This window comes from Diceros bicornis, chromosome 17, assembly GCF_020826845.1.
Source record: "Diceros bicornis minor isolate mBicDic1 chromosome 17, mDicBic1.mat.cur, whole genome shotgun sequence".
In the NCBI taxonomy this organism is placed as follows: Eukaryota; Metazoa; Chordata; class Mammalia; order Perissodactyla; family Rhinocerotidae; genus Diceros; species Diceros bicornis.
Window position 1 is genome coordinate 24,020,436 of NC_080756.1, and position 25,353 is coordinate 24,045,788.

A 25,353-nucleotide genomic window follows, 5' to 3' on the forward strand; every position below is an offset into this window, starting at 1 on the left:
TTCCTGTTATCATTTAACTCAATGATAGGTTTTTATAGAATCACCTGCAGATGGGCTTTAGGAAACTACAAAAATTCCAACAAGGAAGAAAATTCTATTGTCTTCTGACAAGATACTTTTTCCTCCTGAATTGAGCTGCTTTGAGACATGCTTCAAGAGTACAAATAAATGCAGTGGGCCTCATTTCCCACGCTGTTCTGAACACAATTTTCCATTTATATCAAAATAAATTAAAATTAGTCTTCAATAGCAGATGCTCTGGCATGATACAACAGTGTCAATTCGGCTTATTTATTGAACCAGCAGCTTTAAAATGAATGATTTTATACCAAACTCCTGCTTGACATCCATTCTCATCTTTCTGCTGGCTATTCTATTCTTCCTACAGTTAACAGTTCTCCTATTATGGAAAGTTAGCCTTTTTGGTGCACATTAGATTGTGGAGGCACACATTAGGTAAGTGAAAGGATAATATACGTGTTTAATTCTTATATACACGTATACAAACATACACAGGACCTGCATCTTGGAAGCTGTAATAAAGCCTAATAATACAGAAAAAAGGATTGTCTATAGTTTAATTAATGACCTAAGAAGCAGTTTTCCTCAAGTATAATAAAACGATGCCTAAGTTATAAGAAAAAACAACTACTGGATAAGTACCAGTAGCACCAAGTAGCAGGCGCGTGTGCGCCTGTGTGTGTATACACACACACATTCACATAGAGTAGCCTTAGAAACAAAGCCAATACTCCATCTGTGCTAATGGAGTGGAGCCATGCTGGGGAGACCAGGAAAAGGTGCCTAATACAATCAAACCAGGACGCTTGAGGAATGGGGAGTATGAGTCAATTGAATTTTCTGGTTAGCTGAAGGTCAAACAAAAACACTTTTAGTTTCAAACCTTGCTGCTGAAAATTTTCCTAAAGCACACGAGTCCATGTTCCTGCCTTGCTTAGTGTTGTATAGCATATTGAACATGACAGATTCATCCTTTTATGACTATGGAACTTGAAAGGCCTCACTGTCGTATTTCTGAACATCAGTCTTCATTTTGCAGCACAGTGGATGTTGAAGGTGTGGGCTATTTAGGTAAATGGAAACTGACATAATCTAGAAGTTTTTTGTGCGTGATCTGCAACTTTCTCCAAAAAGTAGGGAGAGCGTGCAATTCAGATAAATTGAGGGTTCTTGGGGCGGGGGTGGGGGGCTGACAGCTGGGTTCCAGATACCTGGTTCATTGTGTAAAATTGTAACTGTGGGCCAGATAGTGACACATTGTAAAATTCTTGTGCCTCTAGTTTAGACACCTGTCCAAGTCTACATGGAGTCACTGTTAACGCTGATGAGTAATAAAGATGATAAAATAGCAGCAGCTAACATTCCATGAGGACCAGGCTCTGTGTATTCCACACATTAACTCACTGAATTCCCTAACCACCCTCGGTAGTATATAATATTTTTAAAATATGTGATAGGAATTATTCAATTTACAAATAATAAAATGAAGCTCTGAAGTTTTAAGGCCTGGCGCAAGATCATGCAGCTGGGAAGCTGCAGTGCTAGGAGCTGGAGCTCAGGTCTGATGCCAGAGTCTGCAGGGCTCAGCAACTTCCCTCGTCCAGGGGCCTGACCCACAGGCACTGCCGAATTCTGTTCTATTTCTACAAGTGCTCGTGGGAAAACGCTGGGGGACTCAGGGCAAGTGTGGCTTGATTAAGAAATTAAAACTGGGATATCATTTTGTTAGAGACTGTGACTAGGGAGTGAAATAAGAGAGGAAATAACCCTGGTTTTAAAGGTATTTCTAGGGAAGGAGATCCCTTGATGGGCTGGCATGGGAATTGCTCTGCCTGAGAGCTCCCTGTTGGCCTGTGCAAAAAAAAAAAAAGACCGTTCCCACTGGTCCATAATCAATACAGGTTATATACAACTGAATTCTGTTCCCTCACAGCTGGGATATTATGCAGGGCGTGAGGGTGCTTAGCTAATGACCAGAGAGAGTGGTTGGCAAAGACCAACGAGTGGGGTGGGGAGGAAAGATGGGACTCGCTCTAAACCCGCCTCTTTGAAGAACCTCTGCCCTAGGGGACAAGGAAAGTAACACATGATTGGGAATGCACAAAGTGTTTATACTTCATCATCAAATAATTCATATTTTGATAGTTTGGGATGTATAGTAAAATATGGTGGAATGTTAGCCCTTATTTTAGGATCCTCAAACTCTAAATGGATGGATTTCTATCTCCATTATAAAAGCACTATTGGATAACTCCTTTTATAGTCATGTGAGGACTGAAAGAGTTAGTGCTTATTACTATTACCATGTTTCTATTGAATATAAACTTCAGCAATGAGCAACAAAAGTATAAATGGTTACTCTTCTTAGCAACTGCCTCTGTAAGAGGTCTTGACTTTGTAAGTCAAGAATAATAATAAACAATTAAAATATACTTAAAAAAGAATAACAATTACAGTTATAACAACTATGTCATTTATACGGATGATAGTATTGGCATCTTCCTCCCATTTTCAAAAATACTAAACATTTGATTCCTTAAATGGCAACCCTAATGCACTTTTGGACTTTTCAAGGTCTTTACTCTGTGAAGCCTAAGTTTACTCACATTGGTCACCACAGCCAGAATTGCTATTCCTTGCATGATGGGCTGCCATGCTCCGATGTCTTGGGCTTTTTCTGGCACCATGCGTCTATACTGGGTAGTCATTTTCCACGCGTCCACTCTTATTTCCAATATATTGTTCACCAGAGCCAACAGAGGGGCCAGTGGAAAAGAGGCCACAAATAAGGTGACGAACCCAAACTGAATAACTGTCAATGGAATGGACACACATCATGGAGGGGTGGATGGATGGAAGGACAACATATTTTCCTTTACTCTTATAAAGAAAGAGAAAGGCAAACAACAAACTAAATCCCAAAGAGAAAAGACATCTGTGGTAATAATAACATTCAACAGTGAAAGAATCCAAACAAAAGACAAATATGAAATCTCTAGAAAGAAGACTAATTATAGCCTGTTTCTTTCACATGTATACACTTAATAGGAATAATATATTTAAAAATCTGTAATCAACCAAAGTTATTTGCTGGTAATAAACTTGGGACAATCTAAGCATATTATTCATTCTCAATGTTGAAACAATACAATGTTGGAAGATGATTCATGATTTGAGATTTTTAAAAAAAGGAATACTGTAGAAGTATCTACTGTTTAAAAAGAAATAAGACATGTACCTTTGAGAAGGCTATGCTTAGAGAATTTTGGAGGAAATATGCTGAAAATAGGCAAGTGAGCCAGCTCCCCTGAGTCTGTGAATGCAAGTGCAGCGCATTCAGAGAATTTGTGGTATTATTACAAATCACAGAAATGTATGTGATAAAAGTGTCTTAGTAAGTCAAAACATAATCCTTCTTTAGGAATTTTTATCTTGAAGTTGTTACAGTCTATGTGGTCACAGTGGGTCAAAATTCAAGTGGTGGCTTAGGAGTTCTTTTCTCCTTGTCTGTAATTTATGCCCTTGCTATAGATGCAATAGATAGATGCTGCTATCTCTGCAGCAGAGATCTGGGGTCAGCTGTACCATGGGGAGTCAGAGGCTAGAAATGATAAGGGCGAAGATCTAAAAAAGAAACTTTTCAGTGTTAGACTCTTCCCTCCTAACTGGTAGGGAAGGAGGAGGAAAAGTTGAGAGGAAAAGTTACAGCCCCTGTAGGACTACTGCTCAGACAAGGAGCAGAGACCACCAGGAAGGGCAAGACTGTGGAGGGGGTGGCTAAGTCGGAGGAGCTGGCATTTGCTTCTGGTCTGAGAGGCCAAGGTGTGTTGCATGAGAGCAGATAAGGCTGGAAACATCTGGCAGGTCCACAGGCCAGGAAGGAGCCATAATACTCGGGGAAGTCAGGCAAAGACCAGAGTTAGTGATATCACAGGGTCGGCAGCATAGCACCAAGTAATGATGTCAACATCTGTGTCTACGACTCACCTAAGCCTAAATAAACTCATCCACCCACAGGGGCCAGGCAAGTAATAGAAATGTGTGGCGTGGGTGCAGTCAACTGTGGTAAACTGGTAAGTGCATGTCCTAATGAAAGGGACCCACTCATAGTTGCCATTTTGGAATGAGGGCCCAGTGTCGCCAGATCTCCTTATTATTCAAGAGAAGCCAGAAATTAGGACTATATTAGTAATAAACCCCGTTAAAAATCCAAAAGAGAAAAGATACCATTTCTAATGACAACAAAAGCACAGACCATTTAGGAAAAAATTAGTGAGAAATGTTTAGACTGTTATGACCATTGACTTAAAAAAATAAAGAAAAACAAATGATGAATGAATGAGTGGATATTAGGATGTACTATACCCTTAATTGGGCAGACTCAAGTTTGGGGACACATCAATTTTTTTTCTCCAAAATACAATCTAGAATTCTAATGCAAATTTAGTTAATAATCCCAAATGGATTTAAGAAAAAAAGCTGAAAAGTGATGCTCAAGTTCTTCAAGAAATATACACAAGTAAAATAATGAGGAGGGATGTTTGAATTGACAGTATTAGGGACATTCTGAAAAAGGATAAAACAAGACCAGCTCTAGGATATATTAATGCATATTATAATGCTACAGTTTTTTAAACAGTTTGGAACTAGTGCATTAATAGAAGGTATGAATTAAGCAGAAAAGATTTCAAGAATAGATGCAGATATTTATGGGATTTTAGTATATTATAAAGGTGATACTTCAAATCAGTGGATTCAAGTATTGGAGCAATTAGCTAAATCACTGGAAAAACCGGTACAGAGTCCTCAATTTTTGACACCAAAATAAATTCCAGATGGATTAAAATTTTTTGATTCATACCAGAAAAAACCAACATGGTATATAATCTGTTCTGATATTCAGATGAGAAGAACTTTCTAAACTCTTGACACGAAGAACAACAACAAAAAAGACTTATCAAGTCAGCAAGGCAAAAAACACCCATGGTAAAAACAAAGATAACCCTCACCTAGAACTTTTTCATGACCCTATATTGCTCTCTAATACTTTCTACGCTTTCTTCTTCCCTTTATAGTCAAGTTTGTTGAAGAAGTACCTATACTGATTATTTCTCCACCACTCCTTCCCTCCTCAAAGCCCTACCTCCTGCTGTGGCCCCACCACTGCACTGAAACTCCTCTTGCTAACTTTGCTGGTGGGGCCATATTCCAAAGCCAATGTACATTTTCAGTCCTTATTTATTTGATTATTAGGCAGCTTTCGATATGGCCAAACATTTCTGTCTCTGTGGAATGTTCTTCCTCCTCGATTTTTGTTTTACTTAAATTTAAAAAGCCAAGATAGAGCCAGCTCTGATGGCCCACTGGTTCAAGTTTGGCACTCACTGCTTCAGCGGCCTGGGTTCGCTTCCCGGTCGCGGAACCACACCACCTGTCTGTCAGTTGTCATGCTATAGCAGCAGCCCACATAGAAAAACCACAACGACTTATAACTAGGATATACAACCATGTACTGGGGCTTTGGGGAGGGGAAAAAAAAAAGAGAAAGATTGGCAACAGATGTTAGCTCAGGGCAAATCGTTCCCTGCAAAAAAAAAAAAGAAAGCCAAGATAGGGGTGTGCGTGCGTGCGTGTATGTATACATTTTTTTAAAAAGGTTATCTAGCTATAGTGCTTCTTCCACTTTTCCCCACAGTCAAGCAATTAAGTGTGGGCTTAGGTCTTGCTTCCCCCAGCCCCTATATTTTTCATCATGCTCCTTTTAGTCAATGTTCAAATCCCTGTTAAGCAATGTTATCGCCTTCTAAGCCTTCTCTGTGTTGACACAACTCTCTGCTAGATTTCTTCCAACTGTTCTGTTATTCTCCCTTCTCTTGGTGGATTTCTCTTGCCCCATTCACCCTTTAAATATCCCCTTTCCCCATGGCCTCATTATCAATTCTCTGCCTGGCATGCCGAATCACCCCCATGGCCTCACCCACAGCTCCTCTGAGCTCCTAACTGGCGAATCCAGCTTTCTAATGGACATTGCCTCTCAGGTGTCCCATAGACACCTCACACACAAAATATCCAACACTGAACAATTTCCTCAAAACCAGCTCCTCTCCTTTTATTCCTTCCTGCACATTCAGGTTCCTGGAGTTATCTCAACAATTCTATTCCTCACCTGCCATCCTACTCACCTCTTTAACACTTATCAAATCTGTCTCCTTATCTCTATTCCTATCCTCACAGCCTTGATTTAGGCACTTATCACTTGTTGTCTGCATTACCTAGTGTCAGCCTCCCAAAATAGCCTCCTCCCACCAAATATGAACTCTACCCAAAATATTATCTTCCCTTCTGCTGCCAGAGTAATCTGACCTTCTTTAACATAAACATTATGCAATTCTCTTGCTTGCAAATATTCCAATGTATCCCTATATCTTTAAGGATGAGTTCAAGTCCCCTGGCTAAGCACACAAGACTTGTCATGATATAGCCCTTGCTTACCTGATATTCCCACCTATGGATCCTTTGTTCTAGTCATACTTTACTTGCCATTCCTTGATCTGGCCAAGCTGTTTCATGCCCTTGTACTTTTAAATGTGTCCACCTCTCTGCATGAAATGTCCATTCTCCCTACCAAACTTTAGATAGCTAATTTCCATTCACCCTTCAAAATCCAGTTCAGATGTCACCTGCTCTAGGAAGTCTGATTTGTATTCACCTTCCTAACAATCTACCAAGTACTCTCCACCCGTCACTTGGCTCTGTGAGGGTGGGCACCAAGTCTTACTCATCTTGGTATTCCCAGCAACTGATACAGTGTTTGGCATAGCAAGTGCTCAATAAATGTTCACTGGATGAATGAATGAATGAGTAAAGAGATAGGAGGCCTGCAAAGCTTCCCCAGTTACCTAGTCGCCATTTTGGAAAGCTCATCCTGCAAAGATGACGAAACATCAATGCAGGTGGTGGGCAGAGACAGAGCAGAGATAAGGGAGGAGGGGGAAGGCAGGCCTGAGTCCTGGGAGAGCAGGGGTGGGTGCGAGGAGATGCTGAAGAACAGCTGGTATTAATTACAGTAAATTAATGGAGAAAATTATATACGAAGCCCATTGTTTTAATAGATTTTTAAAAATTAACTTAGAAGAAGGCAAGGTCAAGTGAACATCGCAAGGGTGGAAGAGGGAGAACTGGAGACAAACAGGGCCCACTTCATCACTTTCAAATCTGTTCTGAAACTGCACTTGATTTGTGGCACCTGCCCACTGGGACGGCATCATCAAGCTCCCAAGAGACTGGTGTCGGCGCTATGCAGTGCTCTAAGGACAAAACGGTACTTGATGCCTTCCAGATTTTAAGACTGACTGTTTCTCTTATGTTCCATGTCTGAGTTCTCAGAAGTCAGGACCACACATTTGGGGAGGCCAAGGTTACTCTAATGATTTCAAAGGATGGTGGGAAATTCACTAAATAACATAAAGAAGAAATTTTACTCAAAAAAACCCCCAAGTACATATGCTATACAGAACTTGGTGGTGGCTGGGGCAACGTTAATGTAAATTCAACTAACAGTTATATGTGTGTTGAAACTCCAAACTCAAGTCATTTAAATAAATATTTATGAGTACCAGGTCCAGGCAGTGGTGCTCCAGCTGAGGACTGAAAGATGCAAAGGCCTTGGTAGCTACCGCCAAAAGGACCAGTCTAGCCAGCGAGAGACGCATGCACCCAATCACATACCGTCAGACAGGAATCAAGTGCTGTTAATGCCTAGAGAAAAGAGCAGCAAATCTGTGTGAAAAGTTGAGGGTTACCGCTGAGGCTTGGCCAGAATTCCTCATGTAGAAAAGAAGAGAAAGGTATTTCCGGCAGGGGCAAGTTCTAGTTCCCTCTGCGGGCAGAGGGGAACAGAGACAGTGGCTGGCGGCAAGGCCTAAGCAAGGGTGGAGGGCTCCAGGGTGGTTTGCCAGAAGACATTTCCCTTCAGCAGCAGGGAGGCTGATTAAAAAGGTAGACGGTGGTATCATTAACGAACATGGGAAAAACAGGAAGGAGAAAACTGTGGTGAAAGGCACTCTATATTTATTTTAGAGGAACAAAAATAATTCAAGAGGCACTTGAAAATTCTATCTTCCACAAACTAAAAGAACAAAAAATAGATTTCACTCTGGTGTTGAATACAGAATAACAGACTGCCTACTCTCAGACATGGATTAATTTTTCTAATTCGTTATTTGGATAATAGAAAAACAATTTAATAAATCTAAAAAATCTGTCTATAACAGTTCTTATTCTATCCTTTCTTATAGGGTAGGATCAGGCCGAATTATTTAGTTAGTAATTATTTTCATGAGACTATGAAACTTTAAAAGTCATATTAACTTCTCCCCAAAGCATGACCATATAACTTTTCCTCTCAATGCCATTTATTTGATAATCAACTACAGAAAAATAACTTTTTTCCAAGTTTTTTTTTGTGCTAAAATAACAAATGATATTCTGTCCCAGAATGTTATTATTTTTAATGCTGATAATAGCTCCAATAAGAAATATTTACAATTATGACTCATTTTGGAATAACAGGTAATTATCTTACAGCCTTTTTGAAAATAAACAGAATAAATGAATAAATATAAAGCCTACATTATGTACTGCAGCTACACCCTTAACTGAACCTGGTCATGAAACATATAAAAGCAAAAATGAAATTCAAATCAGACTCCAGGCTGCAAAGTATTGTTGACTGAAGAAGCTACAAGATGAGCCTTTCACTCACCGAAGGAAGCAGACGTGTTTCCATGTATAATGTATACTTTTAAAAGCAATTATTTTATATATAGAATGTGATTTAATAAAAACCACCCTCTATGTGCAGACTTGTAAACAGGAACCACAAAGAACGGTGTCTTTGCAAACACACAAACCTGTATGCATAAATGCAAGGCCTGTCAACCAAAATGTTGTGCTTCCTTTTCTATTCTCCTAAGCTTAAAAATACTGTAATTCAATGCAATGGTTAGCTGAAAGGGCACAGACACAAAACATGTAAATTGTTAGCCTTCTATTAGACATAATCGTGTCATGCATAATAGAAAAGACAGTGTTTCCTAGGGAAATCTATTTTGAGATGCATCCATTTAAAGGCAACTGAGAGCTCAAAATCAAGTTCAACTGAAGAGAAACAGAGCCCTAGCAAATACTACAAAATGGACAAAGACATTCAACTAGGAGGAGAGCTGTGCTAAATCTTAATTCCAGAGCAGCAAAATGGTTCTGAATTCAAGCCAGTGATTAACCATGAGGTCACTCAAGGAACCAAGCAGAAACCACTGGTTAGAAGAAACAGATATTTATTTCACACCTCACACACTGTCAAAGCCAGGTGTGAAGTGTGAAGGGGGAGACCCTGTGATCACTCCTGCCACCAAGCAGCATGCTCCTACAGGCTTTCTGTACAGCCTTGCTTAAATGACTCAGTTCAGAAGTGTCTCGGCTAACAGCTGTGCCTGCATGGACTCCAGCCCAAGCTGAATCACATCTAATAATAGTTCTGAGTTCATTCTCAGACAACATGGCTAGAATGCTCTGAGAATTAACGGTGAACGTGTACCTCAATGAATATTCTATTTCATCGCTTGGTAATAAATCTTTAGCTCTGTACAACATAAATATTGACAAAGATACACACAGTCACCTTACTTGAAAGCCTGATTGGATAATTTTATCTAGTGGAGAAAAACATACTCCTCTTCATTTCAATACACTAGATAATTATTTGGCTTAATAATGGATGCTCTTGGGATCCCAAACACACTCCAGTATAATTTACATCACCTAAAACTTCAGTAAGGACTTACTCATTTCAAGATATTCATAAAATAACCCAAGTTTGCCCATGAGCTGCAGATGGTAGTCCTGTTCCCATCGGGGGGTTATCTTTTCTGCGCCCGAGACTGTGCCACACCGTCCAATCAGATTCATGACCCAGCTGCCAAGAAAGATCCAATTACAAATTAGAATATGATCAGAACGAGGTCATAAAAATATTTTGCTCATTACTTGAAGCTGAACACACAATCCTCCCAAGAAATTAATTTCTGGTTTTCACGCTAAATTATTTCATTTCTGCCTCCCTACTCCAGAATATTTTGAAAAATAGCACTGACTATATACCTGGGTTTATCAAAAGTGTAACTGCTATTTTTTCTCCTACCTCCTTTTCATGTGAGCAGTTTAGTTTTTAAAAGATACTTTCCCTCATTTGATTAACTTTTTTTTTTTTTCATGTCCCTCCTCTTATTCAAAATGGTCTTTCCAGTATGAACATCTGCAGAGAAATAAAAGAAAGACATGGCCTGTGAGCTGGTGATAAGTACTGTGGAGAAAAATAAAGTGGGGCAAGGACTGGAGAATGGAGAGTGTCTGCATTAGTGGTGGGGGAGTGGGGATGGTGGCAGGGAAGGCCTCACTAAGAGTGACATGTGAAGGAGGCTATGAAGGAGGCAAAGGGGCAGAGGGAAGAGCAACTAGAGACCAGTAGGCAGGAGGAGGCCTCCCACGTTTGACAGACGGCACGCAGGCTGGTGGAAACAAGTCTGGTTGTTTGGGGGGTTGGGGCCTAAGAGATCATTGTGAGGATTTGGGCATTTTTTATTCTGAAGGAAGTGGGGGGAGCCATTGAGGGTCACTGAGAAAAAAGTGCCATACATCGACATTAGATAAAACAGGTACAAGACCTTATCTTAAGCTGAACAAATCAAGGACCAGAGAAGTGAAACGCTGCCTCAAAGTCACAGTGCAGAGCTAGGAGAAAACACAGCCTCAACTGGCGGCCCAGCGTTCTGCCCACTACTGGATACTACTGCCCAGAGCTGTCTGTTGTCTGTATTACGTGATGTCTTTTTCTTTCTCAAAGCCCCCTTTTTTATGGCACTTTGTCCTGAAAAGGAATCAGAGTTGGCAGTGAAAAGAGGTATGCACCTGTAGCAGGGAGAACCGTTGTCCCTTAAAGCAACAGCTGGCTTGTGGTTTATTTGTGGAGCTCATCAGAAGAGGCACAGCAACAAACAACTTCAAATACAGATATAAACATCTGGCTAAGCTTTGGCTGATTAAACATGTTTGTATGGATTTCGAATTTGGACAATGAGAAGGCGTCACACTACTGTAAAGACAGTTGGGCAGGTTGCGCACAAGCATACACGCGGGGTAAGATATGAATTACAAAGAGCTCACCATGCTGGGTTTCCCACTGCTACTGACCTCAGTGTTGACTCATCACTGGCCTCTCCCCACTGTTTACTAAGGGGAATCTCGTCTCTACAACAGAACATGCCCCTGGCTTCGCAATCTTTCCCCACTTCTTTCTCTTCTATGATATTAGGGACACGGCAGGAAGCCATGGAAAGTGGAGGGGATACGGACTCAGGCACCCCTGAATTGGAACCCACACTCCATTGCTTACTTGCTATTTAACTTCAGTCAAATTCAAATGAAATGGGGTGATAAAGCCAACACTGCCCAGTGTTGCTGTCAGGATCCAATGATTTAAAACAGGTAAGGTATTTAGCACGCTTCCTAACACATCAAAACCCCCTGTGTGGGATTTTCTCTTGACCAATACAGGCTATACTAGCTGAAGCCAGCTGGAAATAAGACCTAAGTGACTTAGACTCTTGGCTCGGGGACACAACGCTGTCTGGATCAGTGGATCTTACCTCAGCACCTTTCAGAACCATGTGCAGTGCTTGTTGATAGTGTAGCTTCCTATGCCCCAACCCAAAGCTCTATAATCAGTCGAGTCTGAGGGATGGCCCGGAATCTGCAGTTTTACAGCCATTCCAGGGGCCTTGTGACACAGCTGGTAACGAGGGCTGCACATGTCCATCACCCTTCATGGCACTCACTTGAGATGACTGGTTTCTACTGCTTTACATTTTGCTCTGCCTCCCACTTCCAGCCTCAGCCTCTTGCTGAATCCTCTCTCTGCCCCAGAGGGGCACACTTGCTCCAAAGAGCAAGTCTTTTACTATGGAGGCCCCAAATCCATCACAATTTGGATTCAGGATGAAACATCTGTCTTGGCCACCACTTGCATGACTAACTCATCTGGTGCTTCCCTCTTGTACTGTACTGGCTTCCCCCACCCAATCACATGAGGTCATATTAGAAGTCCTTCTTTTCTGAGCTACAGACTCTGAGCCTCTTGTTCAGTGTTCCTGAGTTGAACCACTCATCTGCAGTAGGAAATCTTGGGTTGCAGTCCATCCATCATTGTCCTTGGTCTTTTGGGTTTTCTATTCGGTTATGATTCCAGTATGGGGTTATTGATCTTGACTGTACATGAGAATCATCTATGGAACTTTTAAAACATACAGATGCCAGATACTTCTTCCTCTGGCCAAGGCTGGACGCTTCCTCCCTCTAGTAGGGGATACAAAATAATTTTTTTAGGAATTTACCATGCATACTAGCATTAACAGCAGCATGATAAGTTGCCCTTGACTAAGTACCTATCATATGTAAAGCGTGGTGTGAAGCATTTTACACCTCATTTTGTCTTTGTATCTTCGTAATCGTGTTTAATCCACATACTACAGAATAATCACCATTTCTGTTTAGGACATACTACAGTATTCCAACTTGCTAATTTTGAATACAAGCATCCTTCACTAACTGAATCTATTTTATTCCTGAGTTTACTGTTCCCGAATTTAAAGAGTGAGTATGGCCAGTGAGGGGTGCCTGTATTAGGATTCTCTTATTGTATGTCTCTGGTTCATCCTCTAGCCAAATCATATCTGGAGAAGGGATATTTTCTCTTATAACAGTTCACTTTTTTTTATTACATAATAGTGCATATCCATTGTGGAAACTACAGAAAACATTCAAGGAAGAAAATTACAGCCATCCATTATATAAACACCAAAGGACGATGCTACTAGCATTTTGGATATTTAAATCTATTTTCCTTAACATTTTATCATAAAAATTTCTCCAGAGTAAGTTGCTCAACGCAGGAATTGTACCAGTCATTTGTCAATAAAATTCCCAGGAATGCCTCAAATATCAAAATACTGAGTGAGCCTGGGAAGACCAAAGAGCTCTGAGCTTGTTCTCTGGGTCCAACAAACAATTCTATTAATTTACTGATGTTATGTATTTGAAGCTATGAGTCACTCGTCCCCTCAAGTGCTTCTGACTGAGGACCCACGAAATGCCAGGTACTGCTCTAGATGCTACAGAGAGCCCAAAGGGAACTGGATCACAGTGCCAGATAGGCTTCTTCAATTGTTCCAAGAATCCTAGTCAAGGACCCCAAGTTCGCTTGGGAGGTGGAGGAAGGTAAGTTTACGGTGAAACTCACTTCACTATGTTCCTTGAAATATTTAAATGGCGTGGAGACAGCCGCTGATTTATAAGGCTTTTCTCTCCCTTCCTATATATTTTTGGGATGGATGTAGGTAGCAAGAGTGACTGATACATCGTTGGTATGTTAAGCTTTTGTATGAAAAAAGCAGGAAGGAAACCAGCACTTATGCAAAGACAAGCAGCTGTGATGAGAAGAGCCTAAGTCACTCTCTAATTTGGCTAATATTTAGCATTTCCAGTTTTCAAACAAGGGAAAGATCATTTAAAACCACACCACCTAATTTTTAGGCCGGGGTAAAAATAACCTAAGGCAAAGTTCAGGTTACTGTAATTTGCAACAATGGAGTAATGCAACAATTAAGTAATGCAACTCACTTACAGTGAAGGCACAAACAGACCATGGATACTATAGCACATCCTTTATTTTAAAATATGCCATGTGAACAAGTTTCATTTCATATGAATTTCTCGGTACCAGTTTAGGAAATATACCCTCCACCCCTAATATTTAAATCAGAAAATAGCTCACTGACAACCAATTAGTCATGAAAATTCAGTGTTAAATAATTAACCCACTTCCTTCAGAAAACGCTTCTTAATAATCTAAGTTAAGCCTTTCCTCTATTTATTTTCACATACAAACACAGTATTTGTGCATGACCTACCTTTACTCATCTGGAAAAATCTGCATATGAGCTCAATGAAGGTAAGGGCTGTTTACTGCACGGTAGGCTAAAAAAAATATTAACTTCACAGCTAAGATCAGAATCTTTTGGGGAGGAGAGGGATGTCTTTGTTTAGAGACAGACTTTGATAATTCATATTGAAGTTGGAGGATGAATGCCTGGTGAAGAAATATGGAAGGACACACTGAAACCCAGAGGTTTCCGCTCTATAAAAACAGGGAAAAAATAATTTAACTGCTCTACAAGGAAAATGAACAGAAAAACTTAGTAATGAGGGAGACACAGAAGAAAGGGGAGGGAGGAGAAAGAAAGAGAGGGAAGTTGTATGTGGTAGAGAAACAAGTCAAATGGCAGGAGACTGGAGCCTACAACGAAGGGTGCTTACAAAAAATCCCAGCTGTACGGTGGGATGAAAGTCTTTAAAAAGATGGAGGTTTTTTATTTCAAAATTAAAGTTTTTTGAGTTTCTGCCTCTGTGCCCCAAACATCAGTAAAGCGTGCTTGTGTGAGTGGTTTTGGAGGACACCAAGGAGAGGGGTTACACTCTACATTCAGGTTGGCCTGCAGAAGAGAATACAGATGTGGGAGGCAAGATAGAGAGAGATCAAAAATTTTGTGAGAAGAGAAACACAGAGCCAGAAACTATCTTGAAAAGCTAAGTATGGTAGGCAGAAAAATGGTCCCCCCAAAGATGTCCACATCCTAACCCCGAGAACATATGAATGTTAGGTTACGTGGCAAAGGGGAATTATGGTTGCAGATGGAGTTAAGGTGGCTAATCAGCTGACTTGAAGATAGAAAGATTATTTAGGTGGGCCCAATGTAATCACAAGGGTCATTAAAAGTAGAAAAGGGTGGTAGAAAAGAAGGGAGAGAGAGAAAGAGATGTGACTATAGTAGGAGAGTTAAGACATGCAACATTGCTGGCTTTGAGATGGAGAAAAGAGGTTACAAGCCAAAGAATGTGGATGGCCTCTAGAAGTTAGAAAAGGCAAAGAAACAGATTCCCCTAGAGCCTTCAGAAAGGAACACAGCCCTGCTAACACCTTGACATTAGCCCAGTGAGACCTGGGGCAGACTTCTGACCTCAGGAACCATAAGATGTTAAATCTGTGTTGTTTTGTGTGGGATATTTGTTACAGCAGCAATAGAAAACTAATACAGTAAGCTCCCAGAAATTGCAGATGGCCTAGGACTTTCCACTGATATGGGATCAGGCTTAAGCAAAAATTTAAAAGGACAGTATGACCTTAGCTAACATCTGTTCTTCTCATTTTTTAGGGAAAGACCAGTCAAAAGCTTTGTGGTTATTATTTTAGACATTTATCTCTTTTATTTTAGACATTTATCACATGGAACCCTGTGCCTTAGGACCATAAGAGAATCTCTATTCTTGAAGGTATGTGGGTTTGGAGTCATGGGGTCTTAGATTTGAATCCTATAGTAGTATCTTATTGGCAATGTGAACTTGGGTAAGTCATTTAACCTCTTTAAGCCACATAGTCTTCATTTGCAAAAGGGACATCAAAATAAGGATAGTTTGGAAAATTACATGATATATATATATATATATATAAAGCACTTAATACAGTGACTAGCACATACTAGGAACTCAACAAATTATTATTACTGGTTTTTAAATGCATGGTATAAAGGGAGGAGAAAGTTGTGAGAAGTTGTGGAAATCCTTAGTTCACAGCCCCAACAAGGGCCATCTCCTAAAGGGCTACATCAGTCAGCCACCAACAACTAATAGGGCTAACAGGCATAAACTATAGCAGATGGGGATTTATGGTAAATATAAAAAGGGAGGCTTTTGGGGCCAGCCCTGGTGGCCTAGATGTTAAGTTCAGTGCACTCCACTTCAGTGGCCCTGGTTCGGTTCCCAGGCACAGACCTACACCACTCGTCAGTGGCCATGCTGTGGCAGTGGCCCACACACAAAAAAGAAGAAGATCAGCAACAGATGTTGGCTCAGGGCGAATCTTCCTCAACAAAAAAAAAAAAAAAAAGGAGATTTTTAAACATAATTATTAAACAGTGGATATATTTACACCACTGGTTGGGACCATCCTGTCTGGAGACCTTTGATAAGCATCAAGTCTACTCCATTTTAGAAGTGGGCATTTAGCTATGTGGACATGTAGGCAAAAGACCTGGATGGGTGGGCTGTTCCATCTCTCATCACATCCCCAAGATTACACAATTTAATACTCACGGAAGTAACACCTCTTGTATGTTATTCCAGATTGCTTTTCCTCCCATGATTATTGTCAGCTGCGTTGTCAATTCAAGGAGACAGCCACCTGGCTCACACTGGAATATTAAGAAAATCTCATTTAAATTTTAGATGGGTCTAACATGAAATAGAGTCATTAATTTTATTTTTTCTGATATTCTGTTTAGACTAAAAAAAAAATCTAAGGAATATACAACAAAAAAAATGTTCACTGGGCAACTGAGAGAAAACATGAAGCAGCTACAACTGTCAAGAGAATACAGTTCTATATTCACACCTCTTCATTTCTGTATTTTCCCAGCCAATAAACTGGATCTCCTGGATAACCTACAAATTTGCCCTTAAAGAATGCGATGTAGAAACACGAAGAGTAATAGTTGACAAACTGGAATAAGAACATCTTCATGGTTAGGCTATTCTCATAATCGGTTTGGGTCCTTGGGAGTTCTGTAGTTAAAACAAAGAGAAGGAGGATTTAAAAATTGTGAACAGCTTTGAGACCCTAATCAAAGACACTGATACATGAGTTCACACGGTAAAAAAAAATACAGTTCACACTGTTTCCATTAAAGCTGTTTTGAATTCCTTAATATAGCTACTGCGTTAATTCCAAGTTTACACACTGTTCTAAGAGTTCCCCCACCGCACCCCCCTCTGAATATAATATCCCCACAAGGCAAAAAATATTCAACTCTTCCTTAAAATTTACAAGCTCAATGCTATCAAATGGGCAAGAACTGTCTTTTCTCAGGTCTAAGTTGACAGAAAATTATTTTTGAATAGCCTGCTAAATGATATTCTCCTGTCTTCCTGAATTGCAATAAGGTAGGTCTGTTGAAGAAAACAAACAAAACAAGGGGCAACTTGCTAAAAGCATTTGGGGAAGATAAAACAGGTCATCCTCCTAGCTTAGCATTTAAATTGGTCTGATCATTTTCAGAAGATGACCACTAAGCAGACCATTTGGAGAATGACCCAGGCATATGCAGCGTGTGGGAAGCACTTAACTTTGGCCACTAAGCAGCTGCCTGGGATACAAGCCAGAGAGAAGAAACATTTATTACAAAAGCCAGAGTTGATGAGAATGGATTTATATTAAAATGAACAGCATGGGGGGAAGACATGCAACAGTGTATTACTTGTCCTCTCAGCAACAGAGGAGCATATTTGCCACTGGAACCATGACACTATTCCACTTATGTGCAATAAGGAGACCATTTACTTTCAACAATAGGGTACATGATCTAATGTAATTGAAAATATTATTCAGCACTGCTCTGTTTACACAGAGCTTGGACATTCTAATGATTGTCTTTGCTTTGTCCCTTTTAGTAAAGCAAAGCTGTAGATAATTCATTTCCTATACAAGCTAGAGAAAATACATTTACACTTGAAATTTTCTAAAAATTGTAACATCCTGAAATTAAAATGCCTAAAAGATATAGTCTCTATTTTCACCAGGTCGTAGAAATGTCTTAGGAATGACCTGAACTATAGCAGGACCTTACCAAAGTTAGTAATCATGATTGCCACTTTTTCATATATCATGTTCAGAATCATGATGATGATAAAGCTGATGATGGAAGCAGTGATGGTCGTGGCTGTCTGTGGAGTCAGAAGCTTCTGGATTGGGTCTGTTCCATTAAAGGCATTGGGAAGTTTTCTAGAAAATGCAATCATCACTGACAGCCTGTAGACAATGATCCCAATAACCGAAGCGATGATCAGTAGGATCTGAAAACACAATAAAAACAGCAGCATGAGACTCATCCATAATCATTTTTTGTGTGTGTGAGGAAGATCAGCCCTGAGCTAACATCTGTTGCCAATCCTCCCCTTTTTTGCTGAGGAAGACTGGCCCTGGCCCAACATCCGTGCCCATCTTCCTCTACTTTATATGGGACACCGCCACAGCATGGCTTGACAAGCAGTGTGTAGGTCCACGCGCAGGATGCGAACCTATGAACCCCAGGCCACCAAAGCAGAGCGCACGAACTCAACTACTACATCACTGGGCCGGCCCCCATAATCGTATTTTTATACTTAAAAATTGGCCCCACAATTAGGGGTTCACAGGTTTGGATCCCAGGCGCACCTACACACCACTCATCAAGCCATGCTGTGGCAGTGTCCCACATAGAAAACAGAGGAAGATTGGCACAGATGTTTGCTCAGCGACAATCTTACTTACCAAAAAAAAAAAAAAAAGAAAATTGGCCTCACACTTAAATGGACAAGGTGCATGTTTGAAGTGATGTAAATCTCACAAAACTGCCACAAGAGAGGTGGAAATCGGGCATGGTAAATTTCAAAGAAAGGAAAAGGACTGATGGAAGTTAAAAGAGAGTACACCCACTAAAGTAATATGTTAACAAGAGGAGAAACTGCGTGCAGGGCATGAGGGGTATGTGAGAACTCTGTACTTTTTGTGCAATTTTTCTGTAAACTTAAAACTTCTCTAAAAAAGAAGTTCTACTAAAAAGAAAGAGCGAGTGCATCTTCAGATGGAGTAAAAATGGAATTACTGGTAGCAGGTTCTGGTAGAAGGAAAAAGTCTGTGTATAGCAGAACCAGTAAAAACATCCCTTCTACAATTAGAGATTTAGGTTATGAATTAGTGTTTTTTACTCAGTTATAATCTATTAAGAGGATATGTTTCCTTCCAACAGAGAACTCATCACGGGTTCAAGGGTCAGGAGGTGCAAGCTCTTGTCTTAGCCACCGTAGCAGGTGAGATTCCGAACGGGACCAATGAAGCTGCAGAGGTGCCCTGAGGTCGCTGTTGGAAATGACAGCAGGTCTCTGCTGATAGAAGCTTCACACACTTTTCACACTTAGATGTTAAGATCTTAAACTGGCAGTTATTCATACCTGCATGTGCACAAGATTCATTTCACTAATCCACTGCATTTTTGACTGCCGAGACCCAATGTCAGAAGGGGTGTCTAGAAGCATAGTTTGCATGCAGTAGAATTTCACTTCCTCGCTCGGCAGGTTTCCTGTGGCCACTGCACAATGCACATTAAAAGTCCCATTTTTAAACTGTTTTCCCTACATCTACTTTCTTGGACTTATTCCAGAAGTATGTACTCGATGTATCTGACTGCTTGTGATGACTACCACAAGAGAGAAAAGCTACGAAGAATGTGAATTTCAGGACCAAGCAAATGTCATGTTGTTTACAGTCGAAGAGAGAGGCTGGTTTCCACCTGTGGAGAGCAGTAAAGGGGGGTGATTAGAGGCGCAGTCCTGGAGCCCGACTCCTGCATTTGAATCCCGGCTCTGCCACGAACTGTGGGACCTGGTGCAAATGACTTAACCTTTTGGGGCTTCCATTTCCTCATCCATATAATAGGAGGATAATAATAGCAACTACTTATAGGATTGTTGTGAGGACTCAACAAGTTACTACTGGTAAAAACACTTAGAACATTAAAATGCACATGAAAAATACCACATAAATGTTAGCTATGATTATGGCAACCAAAGAGTTAGCAAGATGCTTTTCCTACTTTTTGAGCCACGAGTGTATAGAGAAGGCATTATATTTCCTCTTCTAATCTCTCTCATTATCTCCTTTCTTTCATAGTTAAGGCTTAATATTTGTGAAAGGAATAACATTTGTGTGTGTGTGTGTGTGTGTGTGTGTGTGTGTGAGTGTATGTGAAAATTAGCCAAGGCTGAGAAAAATGTACTATTAGAGAAGCTGTATTGAGTCTTATTCCCTCAGCACAACACAGAAAAGGTCATTTAAATAGTACGTATTTTAAAAAATTATCTTCATAATAATGTTTTAAAGTATTAAGTAATTATAATAGTTAAGATTCTTTAAATGCTTACTGTTCACCTCAGCACACATCTACTTTTCAAATCCTCACAACAACCCTGTGAGGTAGGTAGTATTATATCTCTCTTACAGATAAGTAAATGGAGCCACAGAGAGATTAAGCAATTTGCCCCAAATTAAGCAAATAGTAAGTGAAAGAACTGAGATACTCAAAAACTACAAAGACACACTAACCTCAACATGGCACTGCCTCCCACATGGTTTATGTAATGAATTCTAATTCATTTCAGAGCTTTTACAAACTTGATATGTTTCCATAGTTCTTCGGGGCACTTGATGGGTTCGATATTTCTTCATAGGAGGCCAGGAAGCTTTTCCTTCTCCTTCCTCAAGTTTCTTACATATCTTTTCTGATTATACTTTAATATACTTTTCCGATCATAACTTTAATGCGTGTTCATTGTAGAAAATTTGAAAGTACCCTGTAGTGGATACTGGTTGCTTCTGCTGCCCTGGATCTGTTCCCAGTCTTAGAAGAGGACCCAGATTTTGCTTTGGGGGAATAACTGCTCCTCCACTTGCAGTCCTGTGGTTTGGACTGGACTCTCCCCTGCTTCCTTGGACTTCAGAGGTAGATCCTAATTGACTTGAGACAAATAGGTATCTCATCCTATTGGCCTCAGCAATTGATTCAAAGACAACCTAATAAGAGCCATTGAGATGTGAGGAGATATCTGCTAGTGCCCACGGGAAAGAGACAGGGAAGCTTCCTCTGTCAATAGAGGAAAATGCTAAAAGAAATCTCTCTTGGCTTGGATATGACGTGAGATCTGGAATGCTGCAGCCATTTTGTGACCATAAGGGAGTGCCTAGAACCACCATACCAGGAGATCACAATATGCAGAATGAAGACAGAACAAAACATAGCCCATAACATCATCTGGGCTGCAGTATCTATCCTTGACTGAAGCCATACCTCAAACCTGGGATTTTCAGTTACAGGAACCAATAAATCCCGTTCACTCTCATTTTTGTTGTTGCTGTATAAACTAATCAGAGATTGATTTTCTGTCACCTACAACTGAAAGACTCCTAACTATCAAAATAAAGAACAAAATACAAAGAAAAATAGGAAAAAATGTATCTATTATCTACACATAGGCATAATTCCTTCAAAACTATGCATTGTTGGCATACTGAAAATCATTTTATACATTAATTTTATCCTTTCGCTAAGCCTCTCATAACCATAACATTTTTACATGTCATAAAATATTTTCATGGACATACTTTTTCATGGCTGCACAATATTCCACTGTACAAAGGGTTGGAAGTAGGATATCTTAGCTAAGATGTATATATATATGTGAAATAAATATGTCTGTGACAAACTCTTTACTTTTACTTACCATTTTGAGATGTTTCCTGATTAAAAGTTTTTAAAAGCTGAATTAGTGGATTAAAGCATATGAATATTTTTGACTCTTGATATGTACTGACAACCTGGCTTCTAAGAAGGCCAGAGCATGTCCAATTCCAACAGCCTAGGTATGAGAGAGGAGCTGATCACTGCATTTCATCCTCACACACACTAAGCCTTATCACTTAAGAGGTGAAAAATCATATTTCACTTTAATGTGCACCAATTCAATTACTATTGAGAGTTGACATTTGCCATGATATTTTTCCTTTTGTGAATGTGTCTTCATGTTTCTCTGCCTCCTTAGCTCCTGGGATCTTTAGTGTTATCTTAGAAATGCTCCAGACTCTATGTATTGAAGATATTAACACTTTGCCCTATTTGTTGACAATATTTCTTCTGGTGTTTTGTTCAAACTTAGGATGACTTTGATGTCTGGAAATCTTTAAATATTTTCCTCTGAAACTTCTTCTATTGCTATTAGGTTTAGAAAGTCTTTTTACATCTAGAGATTGTATATTCATCAATATTTATTTCTAGTTTTTTATACTGTTACTTTGTTTCTGTAACTTACTACAGTATGTGGTTATTAGTATGGTTTCAATCCTTACTTTTTTCCCAAATAGCTAACAAGTGTTCCATTACCATTTACTGAATAATCTTTCCTTATCCCACTGATTTATAATGCCTCCCTTCTCATATATTAAATTACCACTGATATCAGGGTCTGTATCTGGGCTTCACGTCCTATTCACTAATCTGGCTATTCTTTAGCCAATAAAATCTCATTATATTACTAATATGATTTTATTAATAATAAAAATTAATTTCATAAGTTCTGATATTTTAGAAATATTATCTTTTTATTGAGAATCATTTGTTTAAGACCTCTATGTCTTCCAGTAGTTTTTATGTTTTCTTTGATAGGTCCTATTATCTTTTTGTTAAGGCTACTCCTAGACATTTTATTTTAATTGTTACTGTTGGAAAATTTTAGAATTCTGACTGCCTCCCATTTGGTCTCTTCTCCAGAAACTGGAAAATCCCAAACCATTGATCTGATTTAAACAAATGATGGGAAAGAACTCTGAAGAACCACTGAGAAAAGATCAATATTTTGAAACCTTGAGAGTTGCTCCACATGGTGGCTAAGTAATTCTCTGGAAACAATTCTCCCTATTAGGCTACATATTCTCCGGCTTGGTTTTTAGTTTCCTCAACATTTAAAATTAGATATTATGGACAGCTAATCTTCAACAAAGGAGCCAAGAGCATACAATGGAGAAAGCAAAGACTCTTCAACAAATGGTGTTGGGAAAACTGGACAGCCACATACAAAAAAATGAAAGTAGACCCTTACCTTACACCATACACAAAAATTAACTCAAAATGGATTAATGAGTTGAATGTAAGACCTGAAACTATGAAACTTCTAGAAGAAAACATAGGCAGTAAGCTCTTCAACATCGGTTTTAGCAACATATTTTCAAGCACTATGTCTGACCGGGCAAGAGAAACAACAGAAAAAATAAACAGGGGCCAGCCCCATGGCTTGGCCGGTAAGTGCGCGCACTCCACTACTGGTGGCCGGGGTTCGGATCCCGGGCCCGCACCGACGCACCGCTTGTCCGGCCATGCTGAGGCTGCATCCCACATATAGCAACTAGAAGGATGTGCAACTCTGACATACAACTATTTACTGGAGCTTTGGGCAGAAAAAGGGAAAAAAAAGGAGGAGGGTTGGCAATAGATGTTAGCTCAGGGCCGGTCTTCCTCAGCAAAAAGAGGACTGGCATGGATGTTAGCTCAGGGCTGATCTTCCTCACAAAAAAAAAAGAAAAGAAAAGAAAAAATAAACAAATGGGACTACATCAAACTAAAAAGCTTCTGCACAGCAAAGGAAACCATCAACAAAACGAAAAGACAACCTAACAATTGGGAGAAGATATTTGCAAACCATACATCAGGTAAGGGGTTAATCTCCAAAATATATAAAGAACTCATGCATCTCAACAACAAAAAAACTAACAACCCAATTAAAAAATGGGGTAAAGATCTGAACAGACATTTCTCCAAAGAAGATATACAGATGGCCAACAGGCACATGAAAAGATGTTCAACATCATTAACTATCAGGGAAATGCAAATCAAAACTTCAATGAGATATCACCTCATGCCCATCAGAATGGCTATAATTAACAAGACAGGAAACAACAAGTGTTGGAGAGGATGTGGAGAGAAGGGAACTCTCATACACTGCTGGTGGGAGTGCAAACTGGTGCAGCCACTATGGAAAACAGTATGGCGATTCGTCAAAAAATTAAGGATAGAACTACCATACGATCCAGCTATTCCACTGCTGGGGTATTTATCCACAGAACTTGAAAACACCAATGCATAAAGATACATGCACCCCTGTGTTCATTGCAGCGTTATTCACAATAGCCAAGACTTGGAAGCAAACTAAGTGCCCATCAAGGGACGAATGGATAAAGAAGTTGTGGTATATATACACAATGGAATACTACTCAGCCATAAGAAATGATGAAATCCAGCCATTTGTGACAACATGGATGGACATTGAGGGTATTATGCAAAGTGAAATAAGTCAGAGGGAGAAGGTCAAAAACCATATGATCTCACTCATTAAGTAGTAGATAATAACAACAAACACACAGAGACAGAGATTGGATTGATGGTTACCAGAGGGGAAGAGGGGAGGGAGGAGGGCGAAAGGGATAATTAGGCACATGTATGTGGTGATGGGTTGTAATTAGTATTTGGGTGGTGAACATGAGAACATGATGTAATCCATGCAGAAATAGAAGTATAATGATGAACACCTGAAATTTATGCAATGTTGTAAACCAATGTTACCGCAATAAACAAAACAAAAATAAAATAAAATACAATTAGATATTAAGGGGCCGACCCGGTGGCGTATCCGTTAAGTACGTGCACTCTGCTGCAGTGGCCTCGGGTTCGCAGGTTTGGATCCTGGGTGTGCACTGACGCACCGCTCATCAAGCCATGCTGTGGCGGCGTCCCATATAAAGTAGAGAAAGATAGGCACAGATGTTAGCCCAGGGCCAATCTCCCTCAGCAAAAAGAGCAAGATTGGCAACAGATGTTAGCTCAGGGCTAATCTTCCTCACATACATACATAAATACATAAATACATACATAAAATTAGATATTAAAAAATTTGTGACAGACTCTTACCCAGAACAAGACAGCACTTGCACACAGGGTTATACGTATACATTTTCCGCAGGCAGTATAGGGAATACGCTCTTCTTCCTAATCAAAAAAAAAAAAAAAAAGTTTACTCAATCAAGGGGTTCACTCCAATGAAATGATTTTTCTTCTAATCACTCACTAAATCCTTGGCTTAATTTTTTTTAAATTTAGTTTTCAAACACAGCCTCCTTACTTTAATTGCATGTTGTTTGTTAACAATTTCAAACATAGAAACAAAACATGTGCAGTGTTCATTTCCATATTTGTTGAAAATGTAAGCGTGAATAATAAACTGTTTATCTGCCGGGACCTGAGCTCAGGAGTTTGGACATCCGACGAAGCCAAGGTGTAAAGCTACACTCCTGAGCTTGTCTTCGATTTCAGAAGTGGCTGCAATGATAGCACAGAGCCCATGCAGGACAAAAAACTTCACAGATGTCTGCAAATATTACGTATCTATTATGTGTTTCTTAGTTGAGCTTTATATATTAATTCGGCATAACTATGAATTTTTAAAGAATTTTTGAAGTTTCCATTTTATAGTTTATATGACTATATTTGAAATTTTAAGAGAAGAAATCAGTACTTCTCAAGATTTACC

At 39.7% G+C, this 25,353-nt stretch overlaps 1 protein-coding gene across 2 annotated transcripts in view; it reads right to left on the reverse strand.

Moving 5' to 3' along the window:
- ANO6 (anoctamin 6) overlaps positions 1–25,353 on the reverse strand; it is a 186,124-nt gene that overhangs the window by 11,904 nt on the left and 148,867 nt on the right. For both annotated transcript variants that reach the window (XM_058558450.1, XM_058558451.1), the window contains 6 exons: positions 24,735–24,812; positions 17,814–18,039; positions 16,583–16,752; positions 16,285–16,382; positions 9,867–9,997; positions 2,628–2,833 (listed from right to left, as the gene is read on the reverse strand). In XM_058558450.1, coding sequence (XP_058414433.1) covers positions 2,628–2,833; positions 9,867–9,997; positions 16,285–16,382; positions 16,583–16,752; positions 17,814–18,039; positions 24,735–24,812 — 909 coding nt within the window. The remainder of the gene's footprint in view (positions 1–2,627; positions 2,834–9,866; positions 9,998–16,284; positions 16,383–16,582; positions 16,753–17,813; positions 18,040–24,734; positions 24,813–25,353) is intronic.